Source organism: Natrix helvetica (assembly GCF_964273705.1).
Source record: "Natrix helvetica genome assembly, chromosome: 6".
Taxonomy (NCBI): domain Eukaryota; kingdom Metazoa; phylum Chordata; class Lepidosauria; order Squamata; family Natricidae; genus Natrix; species Natrix helvetica.
The window spans coordinates 9,522,029-9,542,017 of NC_138553.1; the positions used below are offsets into that span (position 1 = coordinate 9,522,029).

Genomic DNA, 19,989 nt, shown 5'->3' on the forward strand with positions numbered 1-19,989 from the left:
TTTTTTAAGGGGTGTGAGAATGTATCAGAAGCATTCTAGGGGTGCGGGGTATAGAAAAGGTTGGGAACCTCTCATCTATACCCTCCTTTTACATCCTGGTATTTGCTCTGTCTACAGTAGAACCTCTGGTCACGACCATAATTCGTTCCACATCTTTGGTCGCCAACTAATTTGGCCGTGACCCGAATCTAATTTTTGGAATTTGGCACTTACACAAAAAAAATGGCGCACAGGGGGAAATCAGCCACACAAACAAAAAAAATTGTGATTCTTTTTGGTCAGAACCCGATTTGGTCGTGGCCAGTAAAGTTCTACTGTACTTTTTTTAAAAATTGTGCTTCATAATTTTGTAAAGAAATCCTGCAGGATTCACTCAGAATGGCACAGCGGGTCAGATACTGTGTTAAGCAGGTTTATAGTTTGAAGAGTAGAATGATATAAGCAAACACACAACTTGTTATCTCTCTGGATTGTTAACACACCACCCTCTGAACACAACTTTGCCTGTGCGACAACCAAGAGGCAAAAGGAATGAGGAGACAATTGGGAAGGGAATTGGTTGATGGATCCAGCAAGAAACATGTTAACATCCCTCTAATCCCCAGGTTTAAAGCAAACCTGCGAATCCTGGAATCCTAGTGATGTAAGTAGCCTCATAAAATTTTGGACTCCTTCCAAAACTGCCACATAATTAACAGGGAAGAAGAAAATTATGAAGTCATAAAGCAGTGAATAATGTATGTTAAATCAATGGATTTTGGCCCTGTGGACATTTGGAGCAGTGTGACAACTGGCGATCTGACAGCTTTATAAAAGAAATAGTCCCCAACAGGCATTTAAAGACTGGAAATAGATACTTTATAGGTTTTTTTCATGATTCTGCCTGGATTCAGGAGTGGTTTGAGTTTTTGACAATGGTTTACGCCAGGGATCTCCAAGCCTGGCAACTTTTAAGATTTGTGGACTTCAACTCCCAGAATTCCGCAGCCAGCTTGAATTCTGAGACTTGAAGTTCACAAGTTCTAAAGTTGCCAGGTTTGGAAATCCCTGGCCGAAGCTATTTTCTGCAGTTTTGGAGATTCCTTATTCATCAGAATCTGACCATCTCTATCCATTTGTGTTAACCATAGGAAGGGCTTGCTAGGACCAGCACATTAACATGAGTAGGATGGAGCATTTAGTTTGCCCTTTGGTATTTTGCTGACATTGGCTGCCTTGCGCCTTAACAAAATGCACATTTGTGTCCCAGAGTGCTTTTTTGGGGGAGGGGGAATCATGCTGATTAAAGGAGCTGTGAAATTTTCTTTTCCGCAGCTAGATGTTAAAAATCCTGATCCAAATAGAATTGATCACGAATGGGAGGACGCAAACTCACAAGAATTCACATCTGCTTGGCCATAAAATTATATGATCCATTTTGCTTGTGAAAAGTAATGTCTACCATGAAGATCTTTTGCCAATTCCTAAATAATTTGGTTCTAGATTAGATAGACACGCTACCACAAAATATGGTTTGGTTTTGGTTTAACAAATTCTGTGATTATCTTTTGTTTTGTTTCGTTTTACAATCAGTCCTGACTCCTGGTAATTACAGAGCAAGTCCATGAAGCTTTCTAGATAATATTTTTGGAAGTGGTTTTTGTTCGTCTTCGTACTTAGGGGCTGAGAGAAGGGACTGGCCCAGCCACTTAGGAAAAACTAGATCCCAGATTTTTCTGTTCTTGTTCATTATCTAAACCTTGGTATTCAACTGCTTTGAAATTCATTGAAATTGGTACTCAATGTATTTTGTCCCATTACTCATAGTGTTGGAAGAAATGTCCACCTGGGTTCAGTTCCAAGTGGGGAGAAAGACACTGGAAACATGGCGGCTGTTTGAAAAGATGGTTTTAATGGTGGACAGGATCGCATGCCTTGAAGATATTGGGTGAAGAAAAAAAGGGAAGAGATGCTGAGAGTGCCTGAGGTTTATGCAGGTGAAACTCAAAAAATTAGAATATTGTGCAAAAGTTCATTTATTTCAGTAATGCAACTTAAAAGGTGAAACTAATATATGAGATAAGACTCATTACATGCAAAGCAAGATAGTTCAAGCCGTGATTTGTCATAATTGTGATGATTATAGCGTACAGCTCACGAAAACCCCAAATCCACCATCTCCGAAAATTAGAATATTACATGCAATCAATAAAACAAGGATTTTACGTATAACAATATCGGACCTCTGAAAAGTATAAGCATGCATATGTACTCAGTACTTGGTTTGGGCCCCTTTTGCAGCAATTACTGCCTCAATGCGGTGTGGCATGGAAGCTATCAGCCTGTGGCACTGCTGAGGTGTTATGGAAGACCAGGATGCTTCAATAGTGGCCTTCAGGTCTTCTGCATTGTTTGGTCTCATGTCTCTCACCTTTCTCTTGGCAATGCCCCATAGATTCTCTATGGGGTTCAGGTCAGGTGAGTTTGCTGGCCAATCAAGCACAGTAATCCCATGGTCATTAAATCAGGTTTTGGTGCTTTTGGCAGTGTGGGCAGCTGGAAAATGAAGTCAGTATCCCCATAAAGCTCATCCGCGGAAGGAAGCATGAAGTGCTCCAAAATCTCCTAGTAGACGCCTGCGTTGACCCTGGTCTTAATGAAGCACAATGGTCCAAAGTCCTGTTGTTCAGTGGTCCAAAGTCCTCTTTTCTGATGAGAGCAACTTTTGCCAAAAGCACCAAAACCTGGTTCAATGACCGTGGGATTACTGTGCTTGATTGGCCTCTTCATTCTTCCTCCATACTCTGGGTCCTTGGTTTCCAAATGAGATGCAAAAGTTGCTCTCATCAGAAAAGAGGCAAATGGATCTGAGTCTTATCTCATATATTAGTTTCGCCTTTTAAGTTGCATTACTGAAATAAATGGACTTTTTCACAATATTCTAATTTTTCGACTTTCACCTGTACTCTTTCTGGGCTTTTGAATTTGAGCTTGTATTCTACTTGGTTGTCAGACTCCCATGGGGCCATGCAGGAGCAACTCTGTAGACTGTCCTGAATCCCAAGCTTGGTTGACTCTTGCTGGGGAGGATGTAATGAAAGGGCTTTGGGATTCCTATTATGGCTCTGCCTGAAGGAGGTAGATCTTTTGTTATGTAGAATACACTGGCTCAGGCCTTAATGACCCATTGACAAAATTGGGGGGTGGGGCTGAGTTTCTGCCTCCCTTTTAGGGGAAATATTCTGCCCTTTTAATATTTCGTAAAATATTTCGTTGTTCTAGGACAGGGGTAGGTGTTAACTTCCTACAATATTTTGTTTGGTACTTGTCACCCAAGCTAGAACTTGTCAGTGTCCGCTGCCTTGTGACTCACTACATTATTACTTATGGGGAAAGGTTTTTTGGTTTTCATTGTGCCTCCAGAACCAATTAATGATGAGTACCAAGGTACCACTGGTATATATAGCTGAACAGATTTCCTTTCCTAGATAGTGGGAAAAATACTGCATTTTAATAGCCAGGTAATGACACAATTGGCAATTAGTACGTAGAAAAAGTACCCATTTATTCAAGGTATGACAAGTATATTTACAATATATTCTCCAAAACCAAATCCTTACGTCCATTTTTCAAGCAATCCAAGAATGACACTTAAATGGGGAGATCTTATTTGTTACAGAAGATATTATTTCTGCAAATGACTACAACATACGAGGCTCAGTTTTAGTTTACCCTTGGAAATGAGCCTCAATGTATTGCAAGCACAATGATTCCCAAGTATACAAACATAAGGCAGCCTTAAGATTAAAGAACCGTTTAGTCATCTTCTATCGCAATGCCAATTCTGTAAAAACTAATTTTGTGACTGCTAAAGGATAGGACCATGGTGGCGAACCTATGGCACACTTGCCAGAGATGACATGCAGAGCCCTCTCTGTGGGCATGCATGCCGTGGACAGCTGCTCTTCTGGTTTCCAGTATGCAAATGCGTGCCAGACAGCTGATCTTCGCAGGTGCCGGAGCGACGGAAAACGCCCCGCAAAATGCCCTGAAAACCAGCCTGAAAATGGCCAAAAAACAGGCATGCATGCGCCAGCCAGTTGTTCTTTGGTTTTCCAGCACACACAAAGACCAGCTGGCTGGTGTGCATGTATGTGCCGGAAACCTGAAGACCAGTTGGCCGACGTGTGCATGTGCGCTGTCTAGCTGGTCTGCGCATGCATGCATATTCCGGTTTGGGCACGGTGCCGAAAAGGTTCGCCATCATTGGGATAAGATCTTAGAAGTTGCAAGGATTATATTTTCCTCCCTGGCTGCTTGAACGTAAATATAATAGTATGTTTTAAACTGCACAACACAGCAAACTAGTTTAAATCAAATCAAGTTCTCTGGATCCTTCCCTTTTTTGTGAAAGAGCAGTGGAAGTGAAATCTACCCCCACTTACAACCTTCCATTGGTTCATAACCGACTCTAGAGGGTTTCTAGGAGCGTCTAGCACAGGGGTGTCCAAACTTGGAAACTTTAAGACTTGTGGACTTCAATTCCCAGAATTCCCCAGCCAGCCATGCTGGCTGGGGAATTCTGGGAGTTGAAGTCCACAAGTCTTGAAGTTCCCAAGTTTGGACACCCCTGGTCTAGCAAGACAATAGAGCAGCAATGGTATTAGATTGTGCTCTGCCGACTTTAAAAAAAAATCCAAAGGGATAATTTTTAAGTGTTTTGAATTTTAATGTGAATCTCAGAAAAGTGAAAGGATGCCATCCAAAGTGGACAGTGTAAGAAGCAAATTGTCTTCGCTTTATTTTCTAGAGCACCGTGACACTATGTTTGCTATTTAACCAACATCTCACCTACATTGAAGTAAATTACGACTTAAGCAGAATGTCACATGGGTATGATGAATTAAACTAGTGGTTCTCAACCTGTGTGTCGGGACCCCTTTGGGGGTCAAACGACCCTTTCACCGGGGTCGCCAAAGTCCATCGGAAAAGACGTATTTTCGATGGTCTTAGGAACCGAGACACCAATTTTATGGTTGGGGGTCACCACAACATGAGGAATTGTATTAAAGGGTCGTGGCATTGGGAAGGTTGAGAACCACTGAATTAAAACGATGGGGATCTGATAATGTTTTGATGAGATTATGCCCCGAAATGACTGGAAGCAATGTTTTCCTCTGCTACCTTCACAACATGGAAAAGAAACAGAAATAGGAAAAACTACAACTGAAATGGTTTAAAATATGAGAGTCAGTTAACAATTCTTTTCTGCAGCCAAAATATCAAATGAGAACTAGAACATACACAGCGAAGATGCTTAGGGTTTATGTTTTGACCATGGCCTACTCAACTCAACGGGATTCTATTTAAAATAATTACAGACTCTGCAATATAAAACAATACCCCATGTTACTAGTGTTGTAGGGACAATTAGATCACTTACATCTATTTTAAGGCTGAAAGCAACCAACTGCCTAGAACAGGATTTCCCAATCCCCACGCCGTGGCCCACTATCGGGCCCCAATCCCTTCAGAATTGGGCTGTGGAAGTGGTAGGCAAGCGTGCACGAGGACGCCTCACTTAAGTGCGCCATGGGAAACGTGAGCGCACACATTCCATTTGTGCGTGCAGCAGACATGCTTGCCAGCCACTCGTGCAAATGGATCTGTGCACGTTCATGCGCTTGCCTGCAGCTTGTACAGAACCATCCCCTCCCCCGTGCCGGTTGGTCCACAAAGCCAGAAAGGTTTGGAAACTTTGCTTGGGGGGGGGACGACATCCTTTCTTAAGGGATACTTCTCCCAAGATGAAATCAAAGAAATGGAACAGGAGAGTGTCAATTGTTCCATCATATAGTACTGCAACTCTGGGACAGGATGTTCTGAATATTTTTGGATGCGGTCCAACCAACATCATAGCAGGCCCATTTTGTATCGGGCTACACCAGAACACCAGGACCATTTGTTTCAAAATTGGAATGTTCTATTTGGGGGATCAGAATGATCCTTAAGGGTAATATTTTTTTTGTTAACTCCTCTACAACGGGGAAGCTCATGGAGAAATGTCCCTTGAAGAGCCAATTCAAAAATGATTTTCACAGATTTACAAAATCGATTCGTCTCATCAAAAAGTTCTTTTAAAGAATCACTTAGGGCACTAAGTTAAAGAACAAAATAGTTCCCATCCTTGGGTATTAGTAACTAGTGTTTATTCGCTCCAAGGTATTTGTGTCTGGCTGATTGAACCACTCAGATTTAAAGAAATCAATAGCTTTGCATTAACATGCTTGCTTCAAGAAAAGTAACGTCAGGACAAATTTATGAGCAACAGCCACTGCAAGAAGGGGCCGAAAAAGGAACAATGTGATTTTCCTATTCCTTAAAGTCATTCACATTTCCTCTTTCGCCAGTTCAGTTCAATGTCCACAAAAGTTCTGCATCTTGCCATTTGTAACAATAGGAATTGTTTCCCATAGTCGAAGTATAACAAATTAATGTGCCACTTGATCAAGGCTGCCAATATGATTTTCTGAGACTTCCCAGTAAACTGACGTGCTTGTTTGATGGTTAGAAAAAGTTATTTACACAATAAGTTAGCTTCGTAAGATGCTCCCTCAGAATAAGAGTGGGGCGCTTAAGTTCAGTCCTTTAAATCTACCTCCTGAATCTCAGATATTGCCAGTAAACAAAACATGATGCTTCATGCTTTAGGACTTTATATGTTGGCTACCAATAACCATTTTTTTTAAAAAAAGATTCGGGATTGAAATGCCTTTGCACAAATTTGCAAGCTAGGCAACTCCTGTTTCATAAACTGTGTGAACATCATAAAGCAAAGCAACTCACTATGAAGCTACATATTATGTGCACATAGTTTATTCAATGAGAAAAAGATTACTTCTTGCTTCCAACACTTACCAGTAATTGGGATAAAGAGAACCAGTAAAAAGGAGTGTAAAATTGGTTTCCACATTCCCTGCCAAACCAAACATTTAAAGAATCCAGGAATGGTTTAACTCAGTTTTGTACAGTTCCGTACAAAAAAAAAAGATTATTATTTTTTGCATATTCCAAAGGTAAAAGATGTAGGTAATGAAAATTTACATTTGGCTTGAAACATTTTCCTACAAAGATTTATTTCAGCGTCTATTTACAGAGAGATTTATACAGCTGAACCATGTGATGAAATCTTCTGCTACTGTTAAAAATGAGAATTCATTTCAAACGCCGTGTGAATCAAGCGTAAGGAAGCTGTCTCGCTTTCAATAGAAGAAAACAGTCGGGAGAAATTTTTTTTTCCTTCCAAAAAAAGGGGAGGAGGTAGGAAATTTGGCAGACAGGGTCACGCCTTACCAATTGACCCATGACCACTCTATTACACCTTCCGACGTAAGGAGGTAAAAATGACAGGCACTGTTAATTCCAAAGAGTTTGCTGCATTTAGCTTGTACTCCAAAAATGTGAAGAAGTCTTGAAGAGTTCTAACATTCCATGACTTTTTCACCAGTTGAGTTCACAGCATTCCTGGTACATCAATGCCAAGTCTTAGGTTGCAAATTTGCTTCTGGTTTTCTTTCTTTTTATATATTAAATAGGTTTACTGTATACTATGGTGTAAATTGGAAACTTACTTCAAAGACCATTACAAATGTTGCCTTTGTATACAACAAAATCGTTGTGCTGGACTGACCGATCTTCATGAAGGTTTTATAAATAATATAAATGTAGAACCAGTCTTCAGGACCTTTGTCAATCATTATACCATGTTGTTGCTTTCTCCAGCTTTATCTACAAGCTGTGGGCAAAGGAGACAGAAGGGAAGGTGGAATTGGGGTAGGGAAAAGAAATCAAAATGTAATACATTCATTAAGAATGGAACACATTGACGCTACTTCAACACTTGCGTTTTAAGTGAGTGACTGGGTGTAGTATAATCTTATTGAAACAATACTAACCAAGGCCTTATGTAGTTTAAACAAAGTAAGACCGTTTGCATTACAACCGCATTTAGCCATGGTATGTTTTTATGTTAACACAGAGCAACATGAAGATGCAACAGAATGAAAAATAAATAAAAATAAATCAGAAATAATGCAAGTATAAAAACCGTTAGCTCAATAACCCAAAGGGGGGGAGAAAAGAATATTGTTTTGAAAAATAATCAGCCATTCATGCATTAATAGACTGAAGATGATACTTTCAACTAACCATTACTGGGAATTGTCTCCTGAACCTACGCAGGCTTTGAAGAAAACATCAACAATTAACTTTTCCAAAAGGATTTAACTCCATAAAGTCCAGTTTATAAATGATATTGATACAGAAAAGCAATAAGCAAGATGTCAAGCCAAATTATGAACAGACTTATTTAAGTAGATTTAAAATAAGAGGAAAACCCAGCTGTATTAACTAAGATTTTTTAATCCATTAGACATACTGATGCCTTGGAAACTGGGGCTGAATCTCCTGTAGCAATAAAGCAAAATGTGCCAACCTTTGACATGGCATACTGTCAGGCTGAGAAAAGGGCAGCATGCTTCTCCTAGCCCAGGGGTGTCCAAAGTTGGCAACTTTTAAGAGTTGTGGACTTCAACTCCCAGAATTTCCCAGCCAGCAGAGCTGGCTGGGGAATTCTGGAAGTTGAAGTCCACAAGTCTTAAAGTTGCCAACTTTGGACACCCCTGTCCTAGCCTAAGTGCAATTGCAGCTATATCCTGAAAACATGATATCTATGTCTATATGTATTCTATTTAGAATTCTCAATTTGTAATGCACTTTGAACAAATGCCAGCCACTGCATGCTTACTATTACACATGTTCAGAAATGCAAAATTAGAGAGACAGAGAATAATCATAGCTGCAAAGAAATGTGTCAACATCCACAAGGAGGCTGCCATGTTATTTCATGAGCATTGACTATTGTAAAGATGGGCATGGGCAATAGGCAGCTTTGGATACACCCGGTGAGGCCTGCCAGATGCCCATATTCCCTTCTGGAAACTCCCCCTGCAGTTACATTTCACCTCAGCAATATACGACAATGTCAACTTGCTATTTTATCTGGGAAGATTCCCCATCCTTACTCTGTATCTCCAGAAACCATTATATCCAAATTAGGGTGTGAAATGCTAGCAAAAGCAACAGGTGGAGCTGAGGTGATAATTGAACGGCCTCCTTTTAATGAGCCATGAACAATACATCTGTTATATTTGCTTGGTTCAATGCTCCCGACAATCTCGGTGCACAAAATAGGGAAAAAAGAATGCTCAAAATAAAATGGCATGTGGATAAGCTCTTCATGCCTTTTCTGTTACTCGAGCTGTTTTCTCAGCTGTCTCAACTAACTTTCCTAGAGTGAAACGTTTTCTGAAAGCCTTCATGCTTTCTGAAAGGGCATTCTGAAGATTGTTCTCAAGCACCCTCCAAATGTTCCCTATTTTTTTTTATTTTTTGGGGGGGATAATTAATGCACCTAACAAGACACATCACAAGCCCATTTCAAGGAAAACATACCCTTAGTCTTAAAAGAAACATTTCTCTCTTGCTCTCTCCTAACTGTCCTTCTCATTCATAGGCCCCAATAGATTTAGAGAATGTTAGGTTGTTGCCTCAAACTGGAATTGGAACATCATTACAGATAGTCTTCACTTAGTGACCAGTTGCGAAGATAGCAGTAATACATCATCATCTCCTTTTAATGACCCCATAATCCCTTGCAGGGTGGAGTATGGGCAACTGAATAGAGCTGAGTGTTTACTGGCCGGATGCCCTTCCTGTTGCCAATATGGAATTTTATTCAGCAGATATATTCTCATTGTGCCCAGAGAGAAATATCTGCCTTTACCTAGGATGGAACCCACAGCCTCCTGATTGTGAGGTGAGAATTCCACCTCTAGGCCATCACACCACTCATAGCAGTAATATGTGGTGGCCAAAAGTTCAAGCTGCAGTACAAAGGGGTTTCTAATCAATCAATTAAGGTCACTGAGCGGAGTCTCTTAACTTGAGGTTAACACATTTTAGGGAAGTGTTGCGGACAAAAGCAGCTCAAGAAGAGACAGTTTAAGCGATCTCTCCAGTCTGCAAGGGGACAGCAAAAATGCCAGGCACAAGACACTGTAGGAGAGAACTTTGAATTACACAGCAGCAATCAGGGATTTTTGTACCTCTCTCACTGGGTCCCATGTTCACTTAGCGAACATTTCAATTAAAAATAAGTCATTGGAACAGAGTGCAGTCACTAAATGAGAGAGTGCAGTTACCTATTTGTTAAGTTTGGGATAATGTTTTTATATTAAGCTTCATAAATGGTAGCTACGGTTTGGTCAAGAAGTATTTGCCCATTTTGGATTATTATTTTTGTTATTTGTTCATTCAGAGTTCCCTTATATGCCAGGAAGCCTTACATCAGGGGTGTCCAAACTTGGGAACTTTAAGACTTGTGGACTTCAACTCTGGGGAATTCTGAGAGTTGAAGTCCACAAGTCTTAAAGTTCCCAAGTTTGGACACCCCTGCCTTACATGAATCACTGACATCAATGGGGGGGAAATGTAGAAGTTCATAAATTTTTAAAAGAGATTAAGTAGTTTTTCACAAACCTGTGATTCATACGGAGACAAAGGGACTTGAATAAATCTGATGGGAGCTTTACGTGACAATTTATGCATATCAACAATGCTTTCTTGAAACTAAAGGACCAGTCCATTTCTATGCCAAACCAGCTTTTAACTTTAAACTCAATTTGCTGGATAAGCTGCAAAATAACTTAAAAAAAAACCCCTCCTGTGAGTGATTGTATGAAAACTGTCCTAATTCAAATTCAAGTAGAGGGGGGGAAAAACTCAGGGTAAAATTATGTCTCTTCTGACCTGAAACATGGGAAGATGATGTCCAAAAAATCTGGAGAATAAATATAAGGATGGGGAAGACTTGGCTTATCCTGACACAGAGTTAATTTTGAATCCTGTTATCATTGTTACCTGAAGACAAATATAAACATTTGGTGACCCATATTTAGAATGCACATCTCTGTACATGCTAGTCCAGGTTCTTTAAATGGAATCCAAGAAACAGAAGGAAAAGAGAACTTGCTGGGTATTATGTGAAATTATTTAATACTTACTGATCTTATACCAGGTAAATTCAACAGATACCCCAGAACTGGCACTCTTCTAATAAAACCGACCACCACAGGGAAAAAGCCCCTTTGGGAAAAAAAGCACATTACAAGATTAGAAGATATTTCCAAAAAGTTGCTTATTTTTTGTATGAAGAAATATGTAATTCCTCACATCACATATATTCGCCCCTTTCAGAATGAAGAGTGTGCCCATCTCTAAGTCTTTACATATTTCAAGTAGTTAGTGATACAGATAGTCTTGCTTACTGACTCCTCCTCCAGTGACCATTCAAACTTACAACGGCAATGGCAACTAAACAGATTTCTACAGAAGCTGGTTATCTTTCTCCGGTAGTTTCTACCTATCTGGTTTGACAGAGTTGGCAGGCTCTAAATCCCATTGATCCTATTGAGTAATCCTTCTGTGTCATGGTGCCTGTCCTTGGAACACCACTTCACCTGAGATTCTTATTAGGCCTGCCCCACTTCTGACCCTGTTTAAATGAGCCCTTAAAACCTGGCTCTGTTCTACACCAGGGTTACAATGAGCAGTAAGCCCCTTATGGGATGCTTTGATGCTTTCATTAAATGTCGATTATCTCCAGGCACTCTTTTGGACAACCTATTATGTAGTTTTGTTGGGTTTATTCTTGCAAAGATGCCCAGTTATAGAGGAGGAGGCAGCCTGTAAGTCTAATAAATGAGTAATTATTTCTATACAAATTTTCTTTTTGGCAGTAAGATGCATTCACCTGGGGTTGTGGGCCAGAATTCACAAGGCAGCAGTGTAGGGAACTACTACAAGTAGTCCTTGACTTACAAAAGTTCATTTAGTGACCATTCAAACTTACAACGGCACTGAAAAAAAAGTGAATTATGACCATTACGACCGCTGCAGCATCCCCATGGTCACACGATCAAAATTCAGAGGCTTAACAATTGGATCATATTTATGACAGTTGCAATGTCCCGGGGTTCAGGAGATCAGCTTTTGCCACCTTCTGACAAGCAAAGTCAATGGAGAAGCCAGATTCATTTCCTAACCCTGTTCCTCATTTAACGTATGCAATGATTCAAACTGTGGCAAGAAAAGTTGTAAAATTGGCCAAAATCCACTTAACAAGTGTTTCACGTAGCAACATAAATTTTGGGCTCAATTGTAACTCGAGGACTACCTGTACTTTTTTTTTCTTGCACATATTGCCAGCAGTGCAATAGAAGAGAAACAACCTGTTCCCACCATGAAATGCAATTCTGTACTAGAAATGATTGCTAGCATAAAGCTTTGCGCTCTTCTACATTTCTATCTACCCTATTTTTCAGAGTATAAGACACAACTTTTTCTCCCCAAAAAGAGGGTGAAAATCTCAGTGCGTCTTATAGACTGAATACAGCATTTTTGGGCTACCGAAACCCCACCCCCTTTGCAAAAATGGGCGTGCAGAGGTAGCAAAGTGCTCCTGGGGGCTAAAGAGGGCAAAAACCAGGCCATTTTTGCTCATTTTAGGTTCCTCCCCCCCAGCCTCCAGGAGCACTCTACAAGCCTCCCAAAGCTCTGCACCCCCACCCCCCACCCCGTTTTGTGTGCAAAAAACGAGGCATGCAGAGAGTCTGGGATGCCTGCAGCTTTTTAAAAAAAATTACTCCTTCAAAATCATAGTGCGTCTTAGACTCCGGTGCGTCTTATAGTCCAAAAAATACAGTAAATATTTTTTTCTAAATGAGATTTCAAGCACTATTCCTCACATATCTGAAATCACAAATGTCTACAAACTCCTCTGGCAGAATTTGGTTTTTTCTTAGTGATAGCCAACCAAAAGCATATTTGGAACCAAAATTAAATGGCTCCCCTGCAATGGATACATTTGATATGTAATTAAATAAAAACTAAAAATTACCTGAATAAGAGGAAGAAGCCATAAATTTCAAAGACCATTCCTATCAGAGGCCAGCCAATGAGAACTATAAATACACCGCCCAAGAAGAAACCTGTGGCTTTCACTTTGTGTTTCTGGAAAAAAAATCTGAAAGTTCTCTCTAAACCAATTACGAAAGCCAGGCCAGCCACAAATAAAACCTGCAAAAATGAAAACAAACGTATTTGAAGATAGGAAATATTCAGAGAGAAAATACTCAGATTCAAAATAAATGTTCTCCAAACATCTATGCAAACAATTTGCTAGGGAACAGGAATGTCTTAAAGGTATCTTTATAATGTTGGCACAATCAAAAAACATAACTGTTTGCGAAGGGAGATAAATAATTCACAGTATAAACACTTAGGGGTATTACTAACATGATAGATTAGAGGGGAACATTTATTTTTCTCCCACCTTTATTACATTTATAAATAAGGCAATGAACATACTTATTCTCCTTTCTCCTATTTTCTCCACAACAACCACCCTGTGAGGTGGTTCGGGCTGAGCGAGAGGGATTGGCCCAAAGTCAGCCAGCTGACTTTCATGCCTCTGTTGCTAAGGATTAGATCTGTCTGTCTGTCTGTCTTTCTATCTATCTATCATCTATCTATCTCTGTGTGTTTGTATGTTCCAGCATAACTCTGGAACCCCTCGAGCAATTTCAACCAAACTTAGTACACAGATGACTTACTCTCTGGAGAAAAATACTGTGGGGGGTAAGACACCCCTAGGGGTGTGTGTTCTGTTAAGATACAGCCTGTTGTGCCGTACTTCTGTATTGGCTTCTACTGTACAGCGCAGTGGAGTTGCCATGGTAAGGGCTTCATAGTACTCCACAAGGGGGCTCCCTTTGGTAAGGGGGAAAATCCAGCATTAGAAATTACATTTGGTTTGGACATTTTCCCCCTATAAATAAATACCCGGGCAATGCTGGGTTATCAGCTAGTATGGTAATAGGTATGTGCAAAATCTACCATTGTAAAAATAGAATCTTTCATCTCCAGAATAATTTTTATACACAACTAGCAATAAGTGTTTTAGTTAAGTAATGAATATCTCACTTGGTGACATTTCCCACACTGCTGTATTTTAACATTCAGTTTTGTCTCCTCTCCCAAACAGAAGTTTAGATTAACACAACACATTGAACATTAAGCCTACATTGGCAAAACACAATTCCTGTTCAACTAACAGATTGTAACCGAAGAAGTATAGGTAGTCCTTGACTTACAACCATTTGACGTTATAACTACTGGAAGAAGTGACTTATGACCATTTTCCACACTTAGGACAGTTGGATCATCCCCATGTCATGTGATCAAAACCCAGACATTTAGCAACTAGCATGTATTTACAACAGTTGCAACATCCCGGGGTCATGTATGTGATCGCTTTGTGCAACCTTCTGACAAGCAAAATCAACGGGGAAGCCAGCCCCTAACTCCACAACCTGCAGTGATTCACTTAACAACTATGGCAAGAAAAGTTGTAATATGGGATACTACTTTTCAAGAGAAATTTTAGGTTCAATTGTGATCATGAGTTGAGGATTACCTGTAAACCATATTAAAACTTTATAATATAATGCTCTGGCAATCTATATCAAAGAAGAATTGATGCCTTTGAATTGTGGTGCTGGCATAAATTATTGGGTATACCATGGAGAGACAGTGTAACTAACAGAGAGGTGTTAAATCGTATAAAACAAGATACATCACTAGAAGCTAAAATTACAAGACTACATTTGATTTACTTTGGCCATGTCATGTGTGCAAATTCATTGGAGAAAGCAATAATGCTAGGAATGTTTTTTGGAACAAGAAGAAGAGGCAAGCAAAGAACATGCTTGCTTGATAACATCAAATTTGATACAAAGTTGAATTTCCAACAATTGAAAAAAAAACTGCGCTTGACAGGGTAGCATAGGCAGCACTTGCCTATGAAGTGTCAAAAGTCAGACACAACTTAATGTTTAGAAACAACAATGGTCTGCCTACTCTATGTATGAGTTTCTACAACTTGTTGAACCTCGAGCTGTCCAATCTCATTTCTGTCTAGACCGTTGTGTGAATTTGGCCAGAGGGGAATTACATGAATTGTCTGCGTTAAACACAGGCATTTTCAGAATCCTATTATTCTGTGTAAATGTTATTCATGGAAAACTACTTACATTTCCAATAGCTAATAGTGCTTTGTCGAAAAATAGGATCATTCCAAAGAAAAGAAAAAATACTCCAAAACCTGTAAGACCCATCCCAATTTCTGCAAGACAAAAAAGAAGAGGAATATTAATTACTCAGTGTTAGCAAAAAAACAAAATAATCATTGAAACCTTATACACAGTTATAACATTAGCCAAGGTCATTTTAAAATTGGCTCCAACTTATTGTTTTTTTAAAAAAAAAAAAACTCTGACATTTGCCCTCTTTTGAGATAGAAACATGCTATTCTGAAGGGACTTCTATAAGAATATTTTTGTTTTGATTACTGACACTTTTGTCTCTAAAAATAGCCAGTACTTGATACAGTGGTGATCTATAGATTCAGCTATCACGGGGTATTAAACTTGTGTTATCACATGACATATCGGAGTTTCCCCCCTTTGCTAAACTGGGCATGGGCGTGGCCAGCACGTGACACATCTGGCCCACCGGCCTCGAGTTTGACAGGCCTGAGCTATCACATTTGCAGCCACAACTGTCCTTTTCCCTTTTTTGTCTCCCAGAGTAGGCTTACTTACTAGGTTTCTAAAACATTTGTTAATTGTCTAATGTAAACAAACTCTCCCAACACTCTGTGGTGCTGAGATCCAGAATTCCCATTCAAAGCAGAATTCAGGAAGAAGTATTAAATTCAATTAACACGTTCTCCCTCAAATTACTTATTGCATTTATAAACAATGCCATCCCTGCCAATTCACTTCTCCAGTAATCTCAACAGACGTCCTTTCTGTGCATGCACAGACAACTGGAAATATTTTGTAGAGTCAGCTGTCACTGTTCAAAGCAGCCATTAAGCTCTACAAAGACATGGGTGCTTTGAAAAAGTGAACTCTGTTTTACATAAATGCATCTTTGAGAATATTTCTTTCAAATATTTTGCAAATGTCAAACATAAATGTTGGCCATAGGATCCATAACTGCACATTATAAAGATGCAATCATTTTTCCACTCAGTTTAGAGATTTTTTAAAATAACCTACTTATATTTCTTCCATGAAGACTATTTTTAAAAAAGGATAGACCCGTGATTAACTAAATGCAAAAATTTAGTTTTTTACCAAGTAAACTGAAACATCAGTTTTACTCTAACATTAAATCTTTGCTTTAATAATGCATTTTGATTTTAACGCAGATCTGGTCCACCCATTCTAGCATTGCAATTCATTATCTAAACACCTTACAATGAAAAAAACCATGATATATTACTTTATTGATGTATTAGTAGTACAAAGTAAGATAAACTTTTGAAACATTTTAAAATTTGTAGCTCAAGGAAGCAGTAAAGAAAACCCAATCAAGGAACTACCATCTTAGACAAACTAACTGTAAACAATAATAATCAAGGAACCACCAAAAACACTCCCAGCAACACTGACAAAACAAACCACTAGTACATAGAGAGAAAACCCTACTCCCTTCTAACACTGATCATGTTACCTAGTTGGGTAATGAGACCCCTGCGGAAAAATAGAGAGATTTAGAGAGCACCAAGGACCCACAGTATTTATAAATTATTTTAATTTTTCAGACAGCAGTATTAAGCAGAGTGAACTGTTATAATGAGCATCGATTTGATTTTTAAGAATTAATATGATTACCAGGAAATGTTTAGTAGGCAAGTACATAGAGGCAATTGAGAGAGCAAAGAGCTGGAAGAGGAACAAAGCAATCTACCTTTCTTTTGCAATCAGCATAGAAACTGAGCAGGCTGCTAAGGAAAGGAAGCTTTATTTCAGTTTTTAGTAAAGAAATGCAGCCCGACTCATTTTCTCTCCTTTGTGAACTTCAAACTTGATTTTGAAGTTCGGGAACTGTTAATTTTTGAAAGAATATGCAAGTTATTGTTTCAGTAAAATTCTTTTTTTCCAATTTTGTTGTATTTAAGTACAATGACAATAAATATTATACTTATATTTATACTTATACTTTTAAGCTACATATATCCAAAGACACTTTGGACAACAGAAACTAAACAGAAACTGAACTGTTTCATGACTCTGGAATATTTCTGCAAATCAACAGAGAAATAAAACATATTTATGCCTTAAGTAGTGACTTAGATTTCTTGAGGAGATCTAGGTTTCAGATTTGTGACATTAACCCAATAATAAGAGAGAGAAGGGAGTGAACAGCAAAATTGCTTTCAGTACCTAAAATTAACTATTCCATGGAGACAGTACAGGGGGATGGAGCTCCAAAGAAGGCCAACTACTATGGGGCAAGACATTACAGCATAATGATGCCTTCAGTATAGATTAAAATAAAGCTTAAAAGTTCCAAGCATGTAACAGATTTCTGTATAACTTTCTAAAAGTTTTGCTTTAAAAGTTGTAATACATTTGGCACTAAATGGATTCTCATAATTATGAATTTGCTTCTTTATGTTCCATGACATTGCATAACATTCACATTACTTGTGTAAACATGCTAAACGTTTTCCTGTGCAACTTTTATGAGTAACAATGAAATCATTTTATTTTAGACAACTTAACCAAAGCAGCACTAATTTATCCAACTGAGGTATGAGTTATCATACACTACACAAAAAAGGCTGCTTCTATATAAGACTGCTTATCATAAAAGTATCAATTCTGTGAGCATTTACTCAAATATAGCCAAAGGAATTCAACACATGTCAGTGTAAGCATTCCTGGAGCTCTCACAAAAAGAACAGGTGTTAAATAAACCATTGCTGCTTCTCACAAGTTATTTACGGAATCTAGTCTTTTAGATGTAGCATAGTCATGACAATTAGCCATTGATCACTCAGTCTGCCACATATTGGCCCAACTATCTTTTATGTTTAGACTTTAGATAATTTGTGGAAGCAGGAACCTTTTCTTGCCTTATTAAAATCTCCATAACACCAAATACTTACATGTGCAATAAATGATAGCCTGTGTCTTAATGCAGTTCTGTATTTAAACATTTCACTCAGTAGCCACAGGTGAGAAGTTATTTCACACGGGCAAAATAACTGCTTGGTAGAGGTGGGAAATTGCTTCCTTTACACCTAGGCAAACAATTTAGCATCCCTCCTCTTCAGGCAGCTAAATGCAAACATTTTAATGGATTTTAAAACAAGGCTGCATATCATTTAACTCTTGAATTATACAAGAAATTCCAAGTATTCCAACACTGAGGTTCAGATTATTTTCCAACAGAAGAGAATACATTTGGCTCAGGGTTGAACAATAGAGTCCTTGGTGTTCTGAGTTTGGGTTATAGATGTTTCATTACCCAACTATGAAACATCATGAGTACTACTGAGTGTGGGATTTGCTGTAGCTTACTCTTGGTAAGGGTGTGGTTTTCACTTTAGTTCCTTGGTTAGAGTATAAAAGCAGACCAAACCCTACACTCACTAGGACTCATGTGGTTACATAGTTGGGTAATAAATGTCTGCAGGCAAACAATGAAGCTCAAGTACACCGCAGATCATTTTGAACCAACATATGGCAAGAGAACACATTCTATCTTAAATAATATTTTCCTGACAGTTCAGCCGGGATGATTTTATGCCAGCTTTCTTTATTTAATCCACTAACTGCCAAGTGAATTTGAGTTTCACATCCTAAATCCACCTAAAATCCAACACAGCTGGAGGGCCCTCAGGGTGGAGGCACTCTGCAATTAGAGCATGTCTGATGCTCATATAAAATACACATTTTTTTTCAAGCCACTACCACCTCCACTTTTTTAAAAAAATAACAGAACAAGGGTACAGGTACAGTGGTAGGAATCATATTGCGTGAGAGGTTCTGAAACACTCTTCCATCCCAAAATAGCAAGTGCAGTAGTAGAAAATAATGATGGATACACACACACACATTAATTGCTATTTGCTACTACTACAATTGTTACACATATATACATTTATATACACGTACACATATATATGCATACACACACATACATGATATGCATACACACATACATGATATATATATATATACACACACACATATATACATACATACACATGCATACACCTGCATACACAAACCATACATATATACATACATAAACCACACACCCTGAAGCCCAGCCCAACTCTTGCTGAATTAACTGCCCGGTCGCATCCATGCAGCTTTTTCCGCTGCTGCCTTTGTGCCCATTCATTTTAGATTGTATTTATTTTACTTATATTAGGTGAAGAAAGGGGAACCTTCCAGACAGGGTGTTTCCAAGGGGGGGGGGGTGTTTCCCATTCCAAGTCCCAATCCAGACGAGGCTAAAACGATTTAATATTAACCATCACCTTTGGGAGAGCAATGAGGGGTTCGTGGGTCAGAACGACGGGTAAAAAGCTAGGAAGGAGGCTGCAAATGGGGAGGATAACACCAAAAATCACTACAGAAGCAACAATATTTGGCCTCCGCCCCCCTCCCCTCCTCTCCCCCCAATTCACCCACTCTGCGTATCCGTGAGGGAAATCATGATGTCGGTAAGAGCCGCCGCGCCAGCCGGACAAAGAACTGAAGAGAAGGAGCCGGAGCCGCCTCAGGAGGCCGTCCGCCACGTCCTCCGGAAACACGCAGCCCCCTCAGACTACCCGGCTTTCGGCTGCCGACCCGCCTCCGCCTCCGCCTGCCGCCGAGGCGCCCGCTGCTGCCGCCGCGATCCAAAACGCCATCCCATTGGGGCGAGAGCACCCAGCCAATCAGCGCCGGCTTTATTCCGCTTCCTCCCTCCGGCTGTCGAGGTGGGAAGGGGCGGAGCTTTCGGCTGCGCTGAGGTGGCCGA

At 39.5% G+C, this 19,989-nt stretch overlaps 1 protein-coding gene and 1 long non-coding RNA gene across 2 annotated transcripts; one reads left to right on the forward strand and one right to left on the reverse strand.

The window, feature by feature from the left end:
• Window positions 1-2,009: 2,009 nt before the first annotated feature.
• Window positions 2,010-7,298, forward strand: LOC309394354. Its single transcript, XR_014175725.1, has 2 exons — window positions 2,010-4,469; window positions 4,623-7,298. It is a non-coding gene; the product is annotated as an uncharacterized lncRNA (long non-coding RNA).
• On the reverse strand, window positions 6,840-19,951 carry GOLT1B (golgi transport 1B). Its single transcript, XM_081957385.1, has 5 exons — window positions 19,659-19,951; window positions 15,192-15,283; window positions 12,998-13,176; window positions 11,103-11,184; window positions 6,840-7,774 (listed from the first exon to the last, which is right to left on the reverse strand). Exons 1-5 carry the CDS (start codon window positions 19,681-19,683, stop codon window positions 7,736-7,738), a joined length of 417 nt encoding a protein of 138 aa, XP_081813511.1. The 5' UTR covers window positions 19,684-19,951; the 3' UTR covers window positions 6,840-7,735.
• Window positions 19,952-19,989: the final 38 nt, after the last annotated feature.